Source organism: Citrus sinensis, chromosome 5 (assembly GCF_022201045.2).
Source record: "Citrus sinensis cultivar Valencia sweet orange chromosome 5, DVS_A1.0, whole genome shotgun sequence".
Lineage (NCBI taxonomy): Eukaryota > Viridiplantae > Streptophyta > Magnoliopsida > Sapindales > Rutaceae > Citrus > Citrus sinensis.
The window spans coordinates 33310059-33330723 of NC_068560.1; the positions used below are offsets into that span (position 1 = coordinate 33310059).

The 20665-nt window shown below is 34.8% G+C and overlaps 3 protein-coding genes across 6 annotated transcripts; 2 read left to right on the plus strand and 1 right to left on the minus strand.

Moving 5' to 3' along the window:
• Positions 1-1628: 1628 nt before the first annotated feature.
• LOC102625596 (amino acid permease 3) lies at positions 1629-5231 on the plus strand. Its single transcript, XM_052442868.1, has 7 exons — positions 1629-1778; positions 2954-3059; positions 3176-3409; positions 3515-3608; positions 3739-3953; positions 4056-4195; positions 4310-5231. The coding sequence occupies exons 1-7, from the start codon at positions 1773-1775 to the stop codon at positions 4961-4963; spliced, it is 1449 nt and encodes a 482-aa protein (XP_052298828.1). The 5' UTR covers positions 1629-1772; the 3' UTR covers positions 4964-5231.
• Positions 5232-8459: 3228 nt separating this feature from the next.
• LOC102618123 (auxilin-related protein 1) lies at positions 8460-13885 on the minus strand. 4 transcript variants are annotated; one of them, XM_006472766.4, is made up of 9 exons: positions 12834-13885; positions 12053-12282; positions 11698-11951; positions 11486-11621; positions 11300-11400; positions 10792-10857; positions 10465-10554; positions 9418-9588; positions 8460-8936 (listed from the first exon to the last, which is right to left on the minus strand). In XM_006472766.4, the coding sequence occupies exons 1-9, from the start codon at positions 13409-13411 to the stop codon at positions 8898-8900; spliced, it is 1665 nt and encodes a 554-aa protein (XP_006472829.2). In that variant the 5' UTR covers positions 13412-13885; the 3' UTR covers positions 8460-8897. The 4 variants fall into 4 exon arrangements, with proteins under 4 accessions (XP_006472829.2, XP_006472830.2, XP_006472831.2 ...); XM_006472767.4 differs by having other exon boundaries at positions 11300-11397; positions 12834-13884; XM_006472768.4 differs by having other exon boundaries at positions 11486-11570; positions 12834-13883.
• Positions 13886-17926: 4041 nt separating this feature from the next.
• On the plus strand, positions 17927-20097 carry LOC102618983 (probable receptor-like protein kinase At1g11050). Its single transcript, XM_006472770.4, has one exon. The coding sequence runs from the start codon at positions 18047-18049 to the stop codon at positions 19889-19891; it is 1845 nt and encodes a 614-aa protein (XP_006472833.2). The 5' UTR covers positions 17927-18046; the 3' UTR covers positions 19892-20097.
• Positions 20098-20665: the final 568 nt, after the last annotated feature.

Below are 20665 nucleotides of genomic sequence, written 5' to 3' on the forward strand. Positions count from 1 at the left end.
AGATATATAGAACAAAAACAGACCAGAATTTTTATAGTGTTTATTTAATTCTTCCACTAATGTCGACTCTCTACAACAATATATATAGATAGCTACAAGGTGCCACTTAATTTTCTAATAGAAAGTTGCATTAAGTTACCAAGTTGAAGTAGGTTACAAATTATAGCTTTTAAGAAAAAAATGATCGAAAATGGGGTTCTCAATAATGACAAACCCCGATGCAAGCAATAACGATGGCCAACGTGTGCGTAGGGTATTTTGCCACGTATGGAGGACAAATTGAATCCACCTCCACTTTGATTAGTTATAATCTTTCTTTAGTGTTTTACAACTACCTTTAAATCCTTGTACATTGATATCTAATTGATTTTTTTAACCCAATTTGGTGAATTAATGAAGTTACTGTTGTTTTTACCAACCAGAAGTCCATGATCACTACCTGACAAATTGGGATAAACTTTAAATGTAAGACAGCAAATCTTGGTGAAGATTTATGTCATGTAAAAGTTCGAAAATAGATATTTTCAGTAATTAAAAGAAAAAAACTATAATAAGGGAAATTACAATTCACGTAGTTTTCTATTCAACATAAAATCTACAATTGTTAACATGTTTCTAAAACACCCATTTCTATTAGGAGTTAATTCTTAATTAATCATTTACCCATATTTTATGGACTAAATGATCTTTTAATTCCCTATGATTTGAGTCAAATCTCCCATTACTATCATTGCTCTTAAATCTAATTTTTCAAGAGTAAAAATGTAAATTAATATTTCTATTTGATATAACTTGAAAATCAAACAAATCTGAAATGCAACATGTAAAAAGTAGAAGATAATTAGGTATATTCTAACGAAAATTAATGAATATACAATAAAGACCTCTCGGTAATATTTTTTAAAATATAAAGACTAACTAAGAAGTTAACTTAAATTATAAGAATTAGAAACCTCATTATAAGGCAGCTTTCAATCATCATAAAAGAAAATAAATCGATATCAAATATTAAATCTATGTATATAATTTATCATAACTGTTGAATTAGCACAAAAAGAGGACCTCTAATAATATTAAGAGCATCAAAACTTGAGTGACGTGACACTTTTTGATACACAAAGAACTTCATCAAGCTGTAAAGAAAACTTTTGCTTTACACAATTTCCACAAGAGGAGAGGTGTCAAAATTTTCAGGACTTAGAAAAAGAAAGTATCGCATTCATGATGGAGAAGAAAACAACGATAAAAAAAACAATAGGGAATTCAAAGATACTGTCTGCTTAGAAGAGCTAAGTGCCTTTGATTAATAACCTTTCTTTCCTCAGTTATTGGGGACCAAAGAAAAGAATTTGATACTGCTTTTCCACTTATCTACTACCAATCAATGGCAGCACATGATCATGCACATGCTTAGTGGCTGCAGCGCCGTATGTATGTGTTATATTTTTAAGCGTACAAATAAGTTAAAAGCATTTTGACTGGTCGTATTACAATTTTAATGAATAATGAATAGGAACATATTCTCTTCAAATAACGATGGATGAGGAGCCATACACGTGAGAATTTTGATTCTGAAGTTTGTTTTATACAAGAGATTAAACATAAAAATAATAGCTTGATACAGCTATCAGTTCTACTATATAAGCAATGGAACTTGATCTAAGATGACACAAAACTCACAAGTTAATAACCCCTTCCTTGTTTCTGGATTGTTTGGGCTTCTGCTTCCTGAAGTTGCAGAGAAGCATTGAGAAAAAAGAAAGGGTGTGGGCATGAAGGTAATTACAAGAGTCTTGAGCTTGCATTTTTGCACTCTTTTTTAGCAGTATTTCATTTTAATTTACAAATCATGAACATTTTTTTTATCTTCACGCTTGGCATTCTATTAATTTTGCGTGGAAAATATATATGTAACTTGGGGTTTGTTTACATTTTAATACTAAGGAAACACTTGAAAATATTTTGTAGGGGAAAAAGCATATATATATATATATATGTATGTATGTATGTATGTATGTATGTATCTATGTATGTTTTAACATTTTTAAAACCAAAAAAAAACAAAAAAAAACCCAACTAATTAGGAAAGCAGCTCTGCTCCTTTGATTACCAAACTCTACCCGACCAACATGGAATATTTTGAAAGCTACATCTATATGTACATATACATGATGGAAAAGTGATTTCAAGTTTCAAATTTGGTTGCCCGTCTTGTACAGCCAAAGTTAATAATTTTACTGCTATATGGTTATTGTATCTTATTAAAAATAAGGCAAGACATATATTGATATATAATGGGTAAAGTAACTTTATTTAGGAAAAAAAAGGGAGAAGAAAAGAAAAAAAAAAGGGGGGGGACTCAAAGACAGTGAAAAGTTGTTTGTAGATTCAGATTGCAGCTAATTGTTTCTGTTGATAATAGTGAAAAGGAAAGAAGTGAGAAAGTGATCACGTGGGGCAGAGCTAAATGGTGGGGGTGAGCCGAGTGATGAGAGAGTGTGAGAGAAGCAGCTCTGAAGATGAGATTTTGAGTCAAGCTGGTTGTTGACATAATACGCGTACACAATGTGTCTTTTTACACCACGTGCCCTTTGGATTTTTTTCACATTGGCACCTACCTATATATATATCCCCTCGACTGCCCCCCTTCTTTGTGTATCCAGAATTCAGTTTCTTTGCATCAAGAAAAGCACTTTGCTTCACTTGGGTTTTTGAGATTCTTGGAAAGTGTGTGAATGAATCTCAGTTGTGTGTTCTGTTTACAGCAGTGACTTTTACTGAGAGCTGAACTTACAATTATAACTCAAAGAAGCAACAACCCGCATCTCTTTGTGTCTTAAAAAAGCTTGTCTTTGTTTGAGCATACTTATATAATTTGGCAATACATATATATTTATAGCTGAACAAATTCTTAAAGGCGTATTTTTGTTGGTCTCTTTCATAACAAACAAAGATGGCTGGAGTTACTGCTGCCAAGAACCAACACCAAGTTTTTGATGTTTCACTTCCTGAAAGTGGCCCCAAGTGCTTTGATGATGATGGTCGCCTCAAGAGAACTGGTAAAATTTTATGCTATCTTAAAGTACTTTTTTTTTTTTTCTTTCTCCCGAGAGCACTTTTGTTCAAGTTAAGTTTGTTACTGATGGTTCTCTTTTTATCTGCTACTATGCTGCAGGGACTTTGTGGACTGCAAGTGCGCACATAATAACAGCTGTTATAGGATCTGGGGTTCTGTCTTTGGCTTGGGCCACAGCTCAGCTTGGATGGATTGCAGGACCATCTGTTATGTTCTTGTTTTCTTTTGTCACTTACTACACTTCTACTCTTCTTGCTGCTTGTTACCGCTCTGGTGACCCTGTTACTGGCAAAAGAAACTACACTTACGTGGATGCTGTCAGATCCAACCTTGGTATAATTTCACTGCTGTAAAAAAATAAAAATAAATAATAACCGAATTTTCAACTGGGATTAACTCAGGTCACTCAATTGTTTCGTTTCCTTCTGATTTTCTCAGGTGGCTTTCAAGTAAAAATATGCGGGCTTGTTCAGTATCTGAACCTTTTCGGAGTTGCCATTGGTTACACTATAGCTTCATCCATAAGCATGATGTGAGTCCTCCCTCCTTCCCCCCCCACCCCCCCCCCCCCCCCCCCCCCCCACAATTTTATTCAATTTTGGTGATCTTTTCCTATTCTTGGTTATTTGAGATAATGAGTTTTGAGTTTTTTGGTCAATCAGGGCTATAGAAAGGTCAAATTGCTTTCACTCTAAAGGAGATAAGAATCCGTGCCATATGAATAGCAATCCATACATGATTGCTTTTGGCATTGTGGAAATTGTTCTCTCTCAAATACCTGACTTTGATCAGCTATGGTGGCTCTCAATTGTTGCCGCTGTCATGTCCTTTACTTACTCTACTATTGGTCTTGGCCTTGGTATTGCTAAAGTTGCAGGTAACTTTCACTAATGAGTTAATAATTAATTTGATTCAAATATGGTGTGAAGTGTGTTTCTAATAAGGCTAACGTGTCCTTTTTTTCTTGCTTAATTTTCAGAAACCGGCAAATTCAGGGGAAGCTTAACTGGTATTAGTATTGGCACTGTTAGTGAAACTCAAAAGATATGGAGAAGCTTCCAAGCACTTGGAGACATAGCATTTGCTTATTCTTACTCCATCATCCTCATTGAAATTCAGGTACATTTCTTAATTTTTCCAACAATTTAAATAACCGAAAGTGTTTCTTATATTGTTTGTTTGATAATTTATTTGCTGAAGTAACCCCGTCAATTAATAATTGTTATGTAACAGGACACGGTTAAATCTCCACCATCAGAATCAAAGACAATGAAGAAGGCTTCACTAATAAGTGTTGGAGTCACAACTCTTTTTTACATGCTCTGTGGCTGCTTTGGCTATGCGGCTTTTGGGGACTTGTCGCCCGGAAATTTGCTCACTGGTTTTGGCTTTTATAACCCATATTGGCTACTTGACATAGCCAATGCAGCCATTGTCATCCACCTTGTTGGTGCATACCAAGTTTTCTGCCAACCCCTCTTTGCATTCATTGAAAAACAAGCTCATCAACGATTCCCGGATAGCGAATTCATCACAAAGGATATTAAAGTCCCAATCCCTGGATTTAAGTGCTACAACCTCAACCTCTTCCGGTTGGTTTGGAGGACAATTTTTGTCATCTTAACAACTGTGATTTCAATGCTTCTCCCATTCTTTAACGACGTTGTTGGTCTCCTCGGAGCTCTAGGATTTTGGCCACTTACAGTATACTTCCCTGTTGAGATGTATATTGCGCAAAAGAAGATACCAAAGTGGAGCACAAAATGGCTTTGTCTCCAAATCCTAAGCGTAGCTTGCCTAATAATCACCATAGCTGCAGCGGCTGGCTCTATTGCAGGAGTTGTTACTGACCTTAAGTCTTATAAGCCCTTCAGCACCAGCTACTAATTCAGTCTGATTACAAATGGAAGTAGCCATTGATGATGTTCGACAAGGAAAAGGATCAATCATTAGACTTTTCAGTTCTTGTTTATGTTAATATGTCAAGTGCCTAAACTGGTCATGTTACTGCTATTTTCATTAGCTCTCCGTTGTCTCTTTGCCCTTCTCATCACAAACAAAAGCAGGACCATGTATCTGTGCATAGGAGTCCTCAAGATTTGAACAATGTAACGTTGTCCATTTTCCAAATGCAAAATAGAAAAATTTAAACCAAGTTGCTGGCTTATATATCTTTTGTTTTTGCAATGTTATATTAACTAGTCATGATTACAACAAGCACTTAATAAAAGTATGGGCCACCGAGCAACAGGCAAATAATTGGGAGGATATTGTTCATCATGCTCCTAACTGTTATTAGAATCAACCGAAGGGCAAGTTGTTATTGTTACCTTCTTAAAAACCATTGAAAGTGCCGATATCTAAGCAATTATGAGGAATATCGATAATCCTATTTGCCTGTAAAGAGTGAAAAGCACGGGCAGTTATATGGGAATATAATAAATTCGAGAAAGAGAGATAGTGGGCAAACTGCTTTAGATTTTTTTTTTCTCAAATTGAAATTGTCAGAAGAACCTAGATAATTTTAATCTGTAAGTTTTTGTATTTGAGCTCTATTTTTGCAATCCTGTTTCATAAAAGTGCTTCTCCACTTTCTTGAACATTAATAATCATAATTATAACATTGGCATTTGACAATTAGAATGATAAAGGTACTTGGCTTGGGGTCTGTGGATCTTTCAGTCACCAAACACATCTTTTGTTCCCGTGAAAATAATAATTAATAATAATAATAGTATTTTGTTAATGATTATGATAAATATGTAAGCCAAGGGTGTATTTTATAGTAACATAATGGTTTTTCTTTTCTTAAAAAAAAATTTATCATATAATTTTATGATATTACAGTTAAAAGTTTGTCGAGACCTGTCTTGACATAGTTCATCTAAATTCAACCAAAAAATCTATCAAATCCTAACTCGAAATTCTACTCCAAAGAAGAATGAAGAGGGCACTCTCGGATGTAGTGAAATAGTATTCCTATAGTTACATGAGGAGATAAAGAACCTTTGATCTCAAGAGTGAAGTAGGAAATCAAAGGTTCTTTAACTGTCCAATAGATGTATACCACCTTAATTGAGATGATAGTGGTTGGGATCTTAATTGAAACTGTGGTCTCACATCACAACAATGAAATAATCAATAAGAAAAACATTAATGAGTAACATGTCATAAAATAAAGCACTTAAATATTGGAGGACAAATGGTATATACTTGAATTGTGGCTTCATTTTTTATTTTTGGGGGAAAAAAAAAAAGAACATGTGAAAATAACGAGAAAAAAGCGTGTTCCACTAATAAAATTTATGACTTTAATTCAAGAAGAGCTTCAAAATTGAGGTTATCAAGTAGCATACTTTCTTTAATGTATAAACCAAATTGTACTTTTTCACATTTTGATAATAAGGGATGATAATGTATATATTAATGGTGATGCCTAGAGAAACGGCAGTAGACAGTAGTGGAGCGGCCACCTTAGTCGCAGTTGCCGGAGATACGTGGACGGCCATGCGTCGCAACCATCATAAGCCACTTAGGACTTTTTCTTTTATGTTCATTTGAAAGGTCTAAACAAGACAACTGGTGGGTTGGTAATCAACTTTTTATTATATAAAAAAAATAAAACGATCACGTTGTTCTCTTCGATCATAATTACTCCGTAAGAAATGGAGAATTATATATAATATAATAGAAGAATCTCCAAGGGTTGAGGGGTTTTAATGATTCTTTCTTTCACTAAAGGCAAAATTCACTTTGCAGTAAATAACATAATGATGGTTCAGTAGAATCCAAATACGACTTAGAATCAGATGTATAAATTCATTGAATGAACGAAAGACTCTACCGGACATTTGATCTCCATTTAGTGATGCAATAGTGACTAGCAACATACACTGTAATTACCAAGTTATAAAGTGATATTAAAGGTTGTTTACAGATCCTCATCGAACTTACTTTTCGAAATTTCAAAAGAATTTACGGGAAACTTCTTCTTGTAGCTTTTCTCAATTCAACAAGGACAGGACATCATGTGTTGAGTGATATTGAAAATTTATGCCTCTGCCCTAAGAAAGTTCACAGGATATTCGATGGGCCAATAAATTTTTCAAATTTTTAACTTTCAAATTTCGCAAGTCAACTGTCAATGGGCCATAACCTATTCGCACGCCCATGCCCTCAATAACTCTCAACAACCTTGAGGGTATGGATTCAAGTCCCAGCTCGCACAGCGTTAGGACTTGACTTCTCTGTATAATTGGGGTTAGTTGTCTCCGTCTCCCTATATTATGATAGAATCGATCTCCTTTTAATATTAATAGTGAGTGTGACATTCGGGTTGTACTATAATATGATTACTCAAGAAAGTTCCGATTTGATTTCTAATTATAAATATCAATAGAACTCTGATTGTAATATATTAGTCTATCAAAAAAAAAAATTAATTTCTGATTGTAAATATCGGTAAAACTCTGATTATAATATATCAATAAAAAAAAAAAATTCACAAGTCAACCGTCGGCTCGCAGACCCAAATGGCCAAATCACTCTAGTCTACAACGTGCTTATGAAATTCATTTTGTTGCACGCCCATCACCCAATTCGCAATTTAGTGCAGTGACTTACATTCTTGCCCGAGATAATTACATGAAGCATAAACATAAATATCCAAACCATCGCCCCTAAAAGTATGCATGCATACGGATGATCAAATTTGAGTGTTTAAACAAGATTCCATTTCAAAGTTTATTGTTTCCATGTCGACTATGATCAACGAATAAGACGTGTTGCCATACCCATAATTTACTTTTAAACCTCTTGAGGATGTTTGGAGCTAACGTGCTCCGGTTTTTGATGTTGCTGTCGTGCGACGAAGCAACTAATTGTCAAATAAAGTCCTTGATAGATAGTGCTATGGTAATCATTCGTTATTTTTATATTAATAATTTAAATATATTTAAAAAAAACTATTTTATCATATGCTCCGAAAATCAGTCAAGTTGGCTCATCCAGGAACCATGAATGAATTGCACACACAGCAACGAACGTGCATCTGATCTAATTATTCGAAAATGTAACCACTCACGGACTAAGGGTGCGTTTGGGATTGAGATTGGGCAACTGTAACTTAAAAGCTACAGCACTAAAGTATTTGGTAAACGATAGCTGTTGTAGCTTTTAAGCTATATTGTTATGATTTTTCACTTGTATAATATAAAATTTATTATATCTTTAATAATTTTATCAAAATTATTATTTAAATTTTATATTTATTATATATTATTAATTTTTGTTTCATAATTACAACTTTTTTTTCACAGCAGCTGTAACTTAAAAACTACAGCACTTCAATCCCAAACGCACCCTAAAACAGTTACAAAATAAATAAAAGAAATATTGAGTAAAATAAAAGAAGAAAAGAAAACAGAAATACTCACCATCCAGAATATTATGGCTACTCAAATTTTCCAGGGGACTTCTAGTGTGGATTGAGAGAATATAAAATATTCCTCTCTTCATCATTTACACCAACATACAAAAATAGAACTCTTTCTTCACCATGCATTTCGTGGAATCTGGATTGAAGTAAAAAGAGAAACAGATAAGAACTTCAAAAGCAAGTGCATATGCAGCTTTCATCCCAAATTTAGTATAACTTTCCGTGAATGATGTGACTTAAATTCATTTGTGGAATCTGGACTGAAGTACAAAAGAGAAACGAGCTTCAAAAGCAAGGGCATATGCAGCTTTCATCCCGAAGGTAGTATAACTTTCCATGAATGATGTGAGTAGATTTTCGGAAGTTTTGTCTAGTCGTAAGTTTTTAACAAGGTTCTTCCTTGCTGAACTTCTCCCAAGCTTCCTGTTTTGACACAAATCAAACGCAACATAAAATCAAACACCACTACACAAGAATTGGGGAGTTCAAACACCAGAATGAGTAGAGTTATGCATTAATCTTTGGGTTACATCATTCGAATTTCATGAAACCTTATGGATCATGAGTCTCTAATGTGTTTAAGTCTTCAAACTGAAAAGAACTAGAATAGTTCAAGCTCTAATTAAATTTTCCCTCTTCCAAAGTTTTTATTTTTTTTCAGCCTATATGGCATATTACTGAGAAAACTCCATGAATATATTTCCTACTAATTTAAACCAAACATTAGCAAAATCTTGGTTGTCAATGGTCTCTATTGTGAAATTTTATTATACATAGTTACAAAAGCATGTATGGTCATTCAATGAAGCTTATCCAAATCCAATAATAAAATCCTATATCTAGGAAAAATTTAGATCTTAGCTACACAAATATGTACACACTACACAGAATATGGGTAACATACTTGGAGAATATTAAAAACCTTCTCTGCAGTATACTTTTGTTGAATGTTAGCTCCTTGGACCTTGTCTGGATGTAGAAGCAACCTTGCCTTTCTGAAAACCTTCTTAACTGAGGATGAAGTAATCAAATCTGTCAGGGGAACTGGCTCCCAGCCACATTCAGGCCAAAGCACCTGCTCACCATTCCGCAAATAGTGGGGATTAGTTGCAATAAAAGTAAAATGCTCATTCCATCAGGCAGTAACGAGAATACAAATCCTAAAACAACTGAAAGTAGTTTCAAAATGTGAAAATAACACTATGTTTTCCCCTCAATGTAGGTAATTTTGGTGTACTCTTACCACCATTTTGCAATCTTATATATAGTTAAGGAAGCATAGAATACATGAAAAACATCATAACTGTGTTTCCTAAAATTGGAATCATAACAAGTGTTATCTTATGCTTTTCTTTCCCTTCTTTTTTGGGGTGGGTGTGGGGGTAAAAGACGTAGAACAAACATGAGTTTTAGCAAGCCATCCATTTCTACAGTTAACAGACCATATAAACAGAATTAGACATAAAAATGAATGTTGCTGGTAGTCATACATTCAACTGCAAAGCGGATACTTGTAACGCTTATCACATTCACTTCTAGCCAAATATTTTCAGTTACGATGAATAAATATATTATATATGATACCTGAATCATAGTAAATGTATATGCATGAAAAGTGCACTTCACATTTCCAATCAGACAAAATATGAACTTCAGTCAACGAGGACTACTCCCTAGGGTCAGAAAATATTAGAAGGTGGCAGAAAGGAAAAAAGAAGCAAAGAGTCAGTCAACAAGAACACTCCCTAGGGTTAGAAAATAATAAGAGGTTGCAAAAACTCCCTTTGTGTAACTTTTCATATACTCCAACCTCAAATTTTTTTCTGGGTGGACTACAATCCAATAACAAAGATGAAAACCAGCAACTAATCCAGAAATTAAATGTATTGCTGATTTTCTTCCCCTTCAAAATCCAAGAAGTATAATGCTGAAAACTAATTAAAGAACTCACATATTGCAACGAGGATAGTAATGCACGCATATTGCCTTCTTTTCCTGCAACCCAACGCTTTATCTCGACATTCAAAGAATCAGCAATCCTCTGCAAATTATGATAAAAAAAGTAATTGGATCAGTCTAGTTTAAGCAGCAATGATGAAAAGAGAAGAGGCACAACTGTGGCCACTTTGTCCCCAATTTCCAACCAAGGGAAAATAGTGAAGAAATAAAATACGTGTAAATTTAATCCCAATTTATCTGATATTTAACTTGCAGAATCAGCATAAAATAATCCTCATAAATGCATTAGAAACTCATATGGAATACAACAGCTACTTACACGCCTCTCTTCTTGTTCTTGCTGAGTTTGAAACTCCTGCTGGTTAAAATCAGCAACTGCTTTCACCTACAATACAACATCTAAACTTTAAAATTCCCATATGAAGATAGATAAAAATATTTAATTCAACAAAAGTTTAACCCCCAACTATCCACAAGGAATATAAGCCATGTACTGTAAATCTAAAACCAAAATGATGCAACTAAGGCCCAATGGCCAAGGGAATTGATCTAAGTTTTTTTCATGTATAGCTGATGCTTTGACAAGAAGATTAAGATAAAGAGGCCAAAAGCATTCAGATACAAAAGAAGAAAGGATTGCCTTTGGACTGCTGCTTGAATGGAATATTTCTATTCACTTTTTCCTCTTTCTATAATTTCCATGTTCCTATATCATTTCCTTGGAAAATTTCTTTCCACCTAATACCAATGAGCCTTCCTTTCAGAATTCATAATAGGTATAAAAAGGAAAATGCAATTTCATCTTAGAAAATCAAGAAAACACACACCATTCGGTCATGAGTCTTTTGCTGACGTTTCAATCTAGCTCGTCGTCTTTCTTCACTTTCCCCTTCATACTCCTCAAATTCTCCAACTGCTGAGGTTGCTGCTGGAAGCAAAAGCATCAGCTTGAGATTTTCCACAACAAATGATTATAGCGCTGTAAACGAAAGTGAATTTCTGAAACAAACTACCTCCCAAAACAGAAAAAAAGTCATCTTCTAAATTAGTGGTAGAGGAAGCCTTCTTTATGTGGGATGAGCCACCAGAAGTTTTTTCCTGCACCATATCAGGCCCTTTCCTGTTAATTTTTGCATCAAAGATAGGATCCTGGATAGCATACAAGAAGCAAATATTTTAATCTTCGGTGTTGCAAATGGTGTAATTTTATATCAATAACCCTTACTGAAGAGGTAGCCCTTGATTTTGGTACACTGCTTGATCGAGTACCCACGCTCGAATAGGACTCTAGATCATCTTCACTCTTTTTTGGGGTTCTTTTAGCTGCATCTTTGGCTTCTTTATACTTACTAGCTTTGGGACTATGCCACTCCCTCATTTCCTTAGGAGTACATACTGAGCTTCTATCAGGACTATCTCGCACCCTACACCTTGCAAAATCTTCAAGTTCATCTATTGAAGATACAACTGGATTTTGAACTGCAACATAAAGAATGTTAGTACTACAAAGGTTATCAGGGAATGGAGGAAAGAAAAGCTCTACCAGACCAAATCTTCACAGTAAAAGGAAGAAAAGTGACCTTCATCGACCTTCAAAACTTGAGATGGTTTAGGAGGGGGTTTCAATGTCCTAGAAGCTGTTGATGGACCATCAGGCTTTGTAGCCCCAGATTGAGTGAGCTTGCCAAGTTCATCCAGTGCGTCCGTGAATGAATCTGAGGAACCATATGCTGGGTTTGAAGCAGCTTCTAACACTATAAATGGGTCTTTTGCCGACAAGTACGTTGATTCAGTTGCCTTGGCATTTGTTCTGCACAAAAGGAATGAAACAGAAATAGATGTCAATTATCTCAACTTATCAAATTGAATTTTACATTATCCACACAAATTCTATCACACTAAATATGCATCTTCATAATAAAAGCAATGGAAGACTCTGCTAAGTAAACTCTCCGAAGGTCTTTGAAACATAATAAGATTGTGTGCACATGATGATTTGCACCTAAAAGCTTGGAAAAAACTATTGGCTAAAAAGCTTAAATTTCCGCCATACATCGTGAAAGTAAACATTGAGATCTCTGAGAAACAGAATCATCAAACTAGCACTTACAGCCATTTACTACCCAAAATTTGCTTCAAATATGATTTAATCCTATTCTGTAAAATAATAAAAAAAGTCATAATACACAATGTACCGCATTCTTTATCAAACAAATAAAACAGAGCTTCTCTAATCATTTTGGTTTGACTAATAAACAAGGAAAAAACTTGGGAATCATTCGATTGAATAAAGCATTGAAAATCATTTAATATACAAGACAAGTTAGAAAGTGAAGTAAATTTATTAAGCTAAAAAAATACCCATCGTTTGAAGAAGTGCTTGCACCAAAGCCAGGTATCAAATCATCAGAACCAGCTTCGTTTTGCTTCAGACGCTCCGAATTCGAATCAGCTCCAACACCAAAACCACCCAACAAATCATCAACTGAATCACCCTTCTCCGGTGGCGAAACAAACGACCCAGATAGGTCGTCGTTTATGTTCTTCTTCAACCCAAAAATATCATCATCGTCGTCGTCGTCATATGTATAAGCATTAGAACCCGAAATCCCCGATCCCATGAACGCAGAACCGTAATCCAAAGACGAGCCATTACTGGAATTGATCGTGGAAGTTCGAAATTGACCAAAATGGTCATCGTATCGGCCTTGAGATTCCTTGTTACCAGTGTTCGATTGAAAGAGAATATCATCGGGAAAGCCCCCACTATAAGAATTTTGATTTTGACTATGCGATGAGGGTTTTGAGTTTGAGCCGGAATTCGAAGAGAAACTACGGGCTGCGCCATTGGAGGCGGGTCGTTTTGATGCGGCCATTGGAGCTGATTTCCCTTGCTGCTTCAAACCAAAACGCTCCGTTAAGGCACTGAACTCGTCCATGATCGCAATTTGATGAATCTATTATTAACTCCAAATTGATCTAAAAAGATAAAGTTCTATGAAATCGGTATGATTGTTATGAGAAAACGAGATTAAAGATATAGCGTCAAACAAGTTACTTTTCTCTATTTTTTCAGTTACGTAATTTAATTGAGTGGAAAAAAAAGGGGATATGAAACAGGGGCGCTAGTGAAATTTTTTCCTTTTTCTGTTTTTTTTTTTTTTTGGGGGGGGGGGAAATGGAGAGAGAGAGAGAGATTGGGTTTAGATGGTGGAGACAAATTGGCGGGAAGTGGGCGATGATGAAAAAATGAGTGGCATCAAAATTCTTCCGGGAGAATTTGAAAGGAGAGAATTTTTGTGAATCAAGAAAGCACTCTCTACTGGCGCCCCTCTACCAAGCTCGGCGGTGGGTGAAAAATGGTGCCGTCCGGCACAAGCTACACTTTTTATTAATTTTTTTTTATAGAAATAAAATATCACGCAAGCAAGAGGAAGATTCAATTAATTAGTGTGGGCCAGTATTCTACTTACCATACGGCTTTTGCTTTCCAAATGTCGAATAATTTCTTTCCACCGACAATTCATTTCCATCTTTATGTAAATGATCCCCCTAAGTTACAATTTTCGTAACTTACAGCCTGTGATTTGACTAACTAACCAATAAAAATCTACCACATGGATAAAAAAGAAAGAAAGCATAACTGATTGAAACGGTTGCAGACCGGGTTGACTGAAAAAGTCAAGCCAAATGATCGACCGTTGCAGCCGGTTGCAATCGATTAAACGACTTCGTTTCACAATTGAATCCCTCACCTCTTAAAATAAAAAAAAAACATTGACGAAGAGAAGCTGAAGCTGCATCTCCTCCAACCAGCATCCTACTGAAAGTCCACCACCAAGAGAAGCCGAAGCTGCATCTCCTCCAACGACCATCCTACTCAAAATCCACCATCGAATTTTCTACAAACTAGGCTTCAATTAATGCAAATGGACTTGCAAATCAAAGTGGCGCAAGCTGTTCACTTCTTGAATGACAAGACCGAATCATGTAACCGGGTGGCAGCAAATTAGTGGCTCATTTAGTTTCGACAAACCAACGCTGCTTGGGAGGTCGCAACCTCTATCCTCTCCTCCGATCTCCAGTTGTTGCTAGCCAATTTCAAAGTCGAGTTCTTGGCTACTCAGATTCTTAAGAGAAACATAAATTTCTTGGGTTTTAATTCTAGTTTTATGATAAATTGCTCAGTATAATTTGATTTTCTTGCATTTGTTAATCAATCAATTACCGATACATGTAATTTACTGGAAATTTGCAATTCTCTGCAGGCAGCTGATCAACAACAGTAATGGCCTCTTTAATTTCTATATTCATTCTTCCTTAATTTACTCATGGTTTGGAGATCTATAGAATTGGTTAATTAGATCAAATCCCATCTCTTATTTTGTCAAACATTTACCAAATTTATATTCTCCTCCGCAATCCCTAAATCATTCCCTCTCTCCCTTTCTTAGTGATTTTTGCCTTCTCAAACGATGATGAAAGGTGAAACATTTTGGTCGGTTGCCCATCAGTTATTTCTAACCAATTCAGCCGGTTTCCCTTTTGTTATTACTGCTGCATAAATTAAACGTCAACCGTTGGATTGAAATTGAAGATATTTAATTGTTGATATTAATCAGACATTAAACGCAACTTAGGGGTTACCTTATGTAAATAAGAAATTGTCCATTAAATATTAAACCTAGTTGCGTATAATTTTTTTTTAAAATTTTCTTATCAAATAAATTGATTTTTGATATTTGTAGTGATATTTAATATATTAAATATTTAATCCAAATCCCTTCAAATGATTTTATTTTGTTTTTATTAAATACTTAATATATCACTACAAAAATCAATTTTTTTACTCGTAAATTTTTTTATAAAATAAGATATCACGCAGGTAAGAAGATTTTTTAATAATAAATCGTATATTAAATATCACTACAAAAATCAATTTTTTTTCTTTTCTATTTCAAGTTGGTGGATTTTTTGCAACAATCGTAAAACTACAACAATCTCTTACTTTGTTACTGTTTATTATTACGATTAATAATAATAATAACAATAAAAACAGGCGAGGCCCAGGCTTGTGGAGCCATGTGTTTGCCCAGCGAATGCCCACCTTTTGGGCGGATAAGTGATTACAGATCCAAATCCAATACGCCTAATTTTCATGAGATTTGATGATGGCATCATGGCAACGACTCCAGTCGTCTTGTGGTAAACACGTCAGTTTTATTTTTTTTTCTTTTTAACATTATATTAGAGCACTTATTTAGTATCTCTAGAGTAAATAGAAGAAAAAATAAGTTTTCTCTCAAAAAATTATTTAAATAGAAAAATTTATATAGTTTTAATTAAATTTTTTTCCTACTAAATTTAAGCATCTTTTTTTTAATAATATAGTAAGGATACTTTGCTCTCTTCAATAATGATAATAAATAGTATAATATTATTTGAAGCAAGTTATTATTCAATATCCAAGAGAAAGAAGAACAATTTTTTTTTTTTTTTAAGATTCCTTCGAAACCCTTTTTATTATTTGGTGATGCTCTTAGTACAAATTGTACACTATAAAAGCATGAAGAAACTCTATAAAAAAATTTACACCAAAGAAAAGAAGAAAATATACTCTCACAAATTATTGACTTTAAAGATGAGGAGATGAGGAGATAAGGAGATGACGTATCCACCACTTGACTTTCTTTTTTGAGGTTTTGATTTTCATATATATTTTTTATTTTAAATCTTGTTTTATGAAATTCTTCCTATAAAACGCTTTTTATGCTAATTTTATTGCACTTCTTCTTTTTACCCAAAAAGAGAGAGAGAGAGAGAGAGAAGGCGTTTCCCTCCTATTCTATATTCAATAAAATTTCTTTCTAGTTTCTACCTACCGTCTGAACTTAATAAAAAACTATTGACTAGTAAAGGGAAAATTATAAAAAGCCTCCACTGTTTTCGCTTTCACTTCTTCATGCAGCTGAGAGCCATTAATAACTAATTAAATCTTATAGAACTTGTTAAATTGCTATACTTTGCTGGCCGTTTTGTTCATATTTGATTATCAAAACTCTCGCGCCTCAACTCATTGTACTTTGTTTTCTAGACAGCCTGAAAATAAAGGCATTTATTAATTATTATACTAACTGTTATGACAGCCCATCCCACTTGTGACCTGCTTCAATGACTTTTTGCAAAAAAGTTATTTTTATATAAAAAGAATAAATAAAATTGGGAACACGTTAACAGAAGTGGCATATTTTAAAATACTCGAAAATGCCACTAATAATACAATATTGGCCCTCACATAATAGAGGAGTGAAGAGATGGGAAATGATGTACATTAATAATAGTACTGATAATAGAGACAAATCTTAACAGACTACTTGGAAAAAAGTTAAAATACTCCACCTTATGTTAATTAAAGAGTTTTATATACACATGGAGTTCATCGAAATTTCGTCGAAGTTCGGAAAGGGAATCTTTTGTTAATCAAAGGAGTAAACAAAAACAGCTAGTTGGGATTTTCATATTGCCTTAAGAATAAGGACATTATCAGATTTCCTCCTCCTACTTTCACAAAGCATCACTTAAAGAGAGAGAATCGTGAAATAGGTACATAGACCCCGTTAACTGTTTAAGTGTTAACAGCAGCCCCGTGAATACACTGCAATTACTTTTGTACCCTTTGAAGTCAAACTAAGTGAGTGAGAGAGAGAGAGAGAGAGAGTAATTATATGTTGACGAGGATAATCAAATGTCAAAACCGAAATCAAGAATTAATACTAAATATAAACTTACAGATGAATTTTAAGAAGAAAATGAGTTTTTTATTTTTATATGATAAATAGTCGAAGTTTACAAAGATGTTAAAAGACGCTAAAATGTGTCATGGATTGTTTATTGGACTGCGACACAAACAAGGTTGATTTTGGATTTACTAATGAACAATTCTTTGATTGTTGTTTTGGGATTATGAAATTTGACAAGCATATGTTTTTTTGAAATGTCGTCTAAGGAATTAACATTCTAAAAATACAATTGTTTATTGTTTATTACATTAGTCTTGACTAGTTATGATTTGTTCCTGAGCTGTTTGATTAAATTGTCCAAGACAAATATGTTTCATTGTTGAATCATAGTGATTTTAAGGCATTACATTCATAAAGAGATTGGACCTGTATTACTCACAGCATTAGTAGACAAGACATAATCCACATAAGCAGAAAAAGCATTTCATTGGTGGGAGTTGGGGGTACCATGTTAGTATTTTACAATGCTCTCCGTTTTACCGATAAATCACCAAACCTCACGGAAGGTATCTGAGAATACGCCTTTTAGATAATTACTTACCCACCCTCGTCTTATCTGCATCCGAAGCACACATATGACACATGTAATATAATATTAATAATCCTTATCCTAGTCTTAAACCAAAAACGTGCACGTTGACCAGCCCACCAGCAGCCGGCCAATGTTGATAATCACTGCTCAAACTTTCATAAAACAACTCTTAGTTAACGTCTCTCAAGGCTGGCTTCGGGCTTTTAGGGAGTTAGCCAATTAAACACGGAAAAGAGGTGAACATGGCCAAGTCCCTTTTGTTCTCTTTCCATCTTCTCCTCTTCTTCTCCACCGTTTCCTTCATTGATTCAGCAACCAATTCTTCATGTCCTTTAGATCTTAGCTACGTCCAGACTTACCCTTGGGACAGGTCTCAGTGCCTGGATCCTGATGGAAAACTATGCTGCCAGACTCTCACTAGCCTTGTTGGCATCGGACTTGCTCTATACCTTAGAGAGACCTCAATGTTTCAATTACCAAACGAAACTGCTTCCTCTTCTTGCTTATCTGATTTTCAACACAATCTTGCCGCCTTGTCGATAAATCCATCTTTAGTCGCCGCTTGCTTTCCCGACAAATACCAATTTGTCACAAGACCTTCAAGTTGTGCTGGAATTGTAACAACTAAAGACTGGAGAAAATTGGTTGGTCCGACAAGCGCGCTAGACTCCGATTGCAAGAACATGACTGGATTTACCCAGTGCAGTTCATGTGTTGAAGCTGGTTACAAAGTGAATTCTCAGCTGGTAAGCATACAACAAAATTCAACAAAATGCTTTTACTTTGCTATATTATACGCTGCTGGTATCCTCAATGATCCTAAGGATGAAGCCACGGCTGCTTGCATACTAGGCTTGCCTCTTTCTACCTCAGGGTCGAAGAACTCGTCCAGTAATGATAGAGTGATCAAAATAGTAGTCGCATTACTGGGTGCTCTTTTGGGTGTTCTGCTTGCTGGTGGATTGATCATTATGTACAGAAAGTGGTATAAGAAAAGGAAACGGAATGCTTTACACGAGGAATTTGTGAGAAGTTTTAAGGACAGTGTGTTACCAAACTCGGGTGCTAAATGGTTTCGTGAATCTGAGCTTGATCAAGCTACCGGTGGATTCTCTCAGAAAAATCTCATAGGCCAAGGCGCATCGGGGATTGTGTACAAAGGAACTCTTGAGGATGGAACCTTGGTTGCAGTAAAGCAAATTACTGATTTAGACACAAAAGGGGACGAAGAATTTATTAATGAAGTTGAGATCATAAGTAAAATAAGGCACAGAAATCTTCTATCTCTTAGAGGCTGCTGCGTTTCAAGCGATGACGAGAAGGGCAAAAGAAGATTTCTTGTTTGTGATTTCATGCCCAATGGCAGTCTCGGTGACCATATATCAAACGCTCTCACAAGAAAGCAATTGGCATGGCCTCAGCGGAAGAAAATAATCCTGGATGTTGCCAAAGGACTTGCATACTTGCACTACGGACTCAAACCCGCCATTTATCATCGAGACATAAAGTCCACAAACATACTGTTAGACTCAGAGATGAAAGCCAAAGTTGCAGATTTCGGATTAGCAAAGCAAAGTTTAGAAGGCCAGTCCCATCTCACAACAAGAGTGGCAGGCACATACGGTTACTTAGCTCCTGAGTACGCTCTCTACGGACAGTTAACGGAGAAGAGCGATGTTTACAGCTTTGGCATTGTGATTCTTGAACTCATGAGTGGAAGGAAAGTGCTTGAAACATCAAATTCATCGTTTCTACTGATCACGGACTGGGCTTGGATGCTAGCAAATTCTGGGAAGGTGGATGAAATCTTTGATGAGTTTATTAGAGAAGAAGGGTCAAGAGCCGTGATGGAGAGGTTTGTGCGTGTGGGAATATTGTGTGCTCATGTTATGGTGGCTCTTAGACCCACCATTGCTGATGCTCTGAAAATGCTTGAAGGTGATATTGATATACCAACATTGCCAGAGAGGCCATTGCCGCTAACCCATGAATCTTTTAAAGCTTCTCCGTCAAGGTATAGTTTTTTGATGACTAATGAAAGATCAATTGCTACCTCTGGCATGACGAGTACGATATCAAGTGTATAGCTTTAGCACCATGGAGTTTAAATTTGCTAGAATCAGATAGTTTGTGATACCAGCTAACTTAGTTCTTCAGAAGTGGCTGTGTGTGTATGCTATATATTTTTGAATTATGATAAATTTTACTGTGTAAATACATACAGGTAATGTAGTTCAACAGAGGAGTTTGATTCTCTGTTTTTAAGGAGAAAATTTGTCTGTTTATTTTTTTATTTACTAGTTTGTTACAATGTCAAACAATATTTAAACTGATCCTATGATAGGTCTGTATCAGGGATTAATCATATTCAAAATCAAATTAATCTGCTTGGAGAAATATTATTTGTAATCATATATACTTATAAAATATTATTTAAGAGGAAAGGGTACGCAATTAATGTTTAATGAAATCAATTATATCTGTCGATTGTAGACAATTAACAATGAGATTTTAGTCTAATAACCACACTTAGGTGGTGTTTGGTTGGAAGGAGAGAAAGGGGGAAAGGAAAGTAATTTAAATTTCTTTCTTATTTCCTTTGTTTGAATTACCATAATTTATAAAAATTTAATTTTCATTAGAATTTAATATACATTATAATGTGGAGTTTAGATTTCACACAAAAAAGTGATGAATTTGAATTCCTCCTCTATTGGAAGCCAAAACATCCAAAATTACCCCTTCAGTTTTTTATTAATTTGTTTGATATTATCAAATAATTATTATTAACAATTTTATTTTATCAATTTAATAATGCAGATAATTAATTTTTTATTAGTAAAAGTTAAAGTAATGATTTA

Excerpts from the sequence above, each read along its gene's own strand:
- LOC102625596 (XM_052442868.1), top strand. Across the intron at positions 3,410-3,514 it reads TGCTGTCAGATCCAACCTTG|GTGGCTTTCAAGTAAAAATA; the intron begins GTATAATTTCAC and ends TGATTTTCTCAG. Across the intron at positions 3,609-3,738 it reads GCTTCATCCATAAGCATGAT|GGCTATAGAAAGGTCAAATT; the intron begins GTGAGTCCTCCC and ends TTGGTCAATCAG.
- LOC102618123 (XM_006472766.4), bottom strand. The coding sequence starts at position 13,411 with ATGGACGAGTTCAGTGCCTTAACGGAGCGTTTTGGTTTGAAGCAGCAA. Across the intron at positions 11,952-12,052 it reads AGTTTTGAAGGTCGATGAAG|TTCAAAATCCAGTTGTATCT; the intron begins GTCACTTTTCTT and ends TTTATGTTGCAG. Across the intron at positions 10,555-10,791 it reads AAGAACAAGAAGAGAGGCGT|AGGATTGCTGATTCTTTGAA; the intron begins GTAAGTAGCTGT and ends CATAATTTGCAG.
- LOC102618983 (XM_006472770.4), top strand. The coding sequence starts at position 18,047 with ATGGCCAAGTCCCTTTTGTTCTCTTTCCATCTTCTCCTCTTCTTCTCC.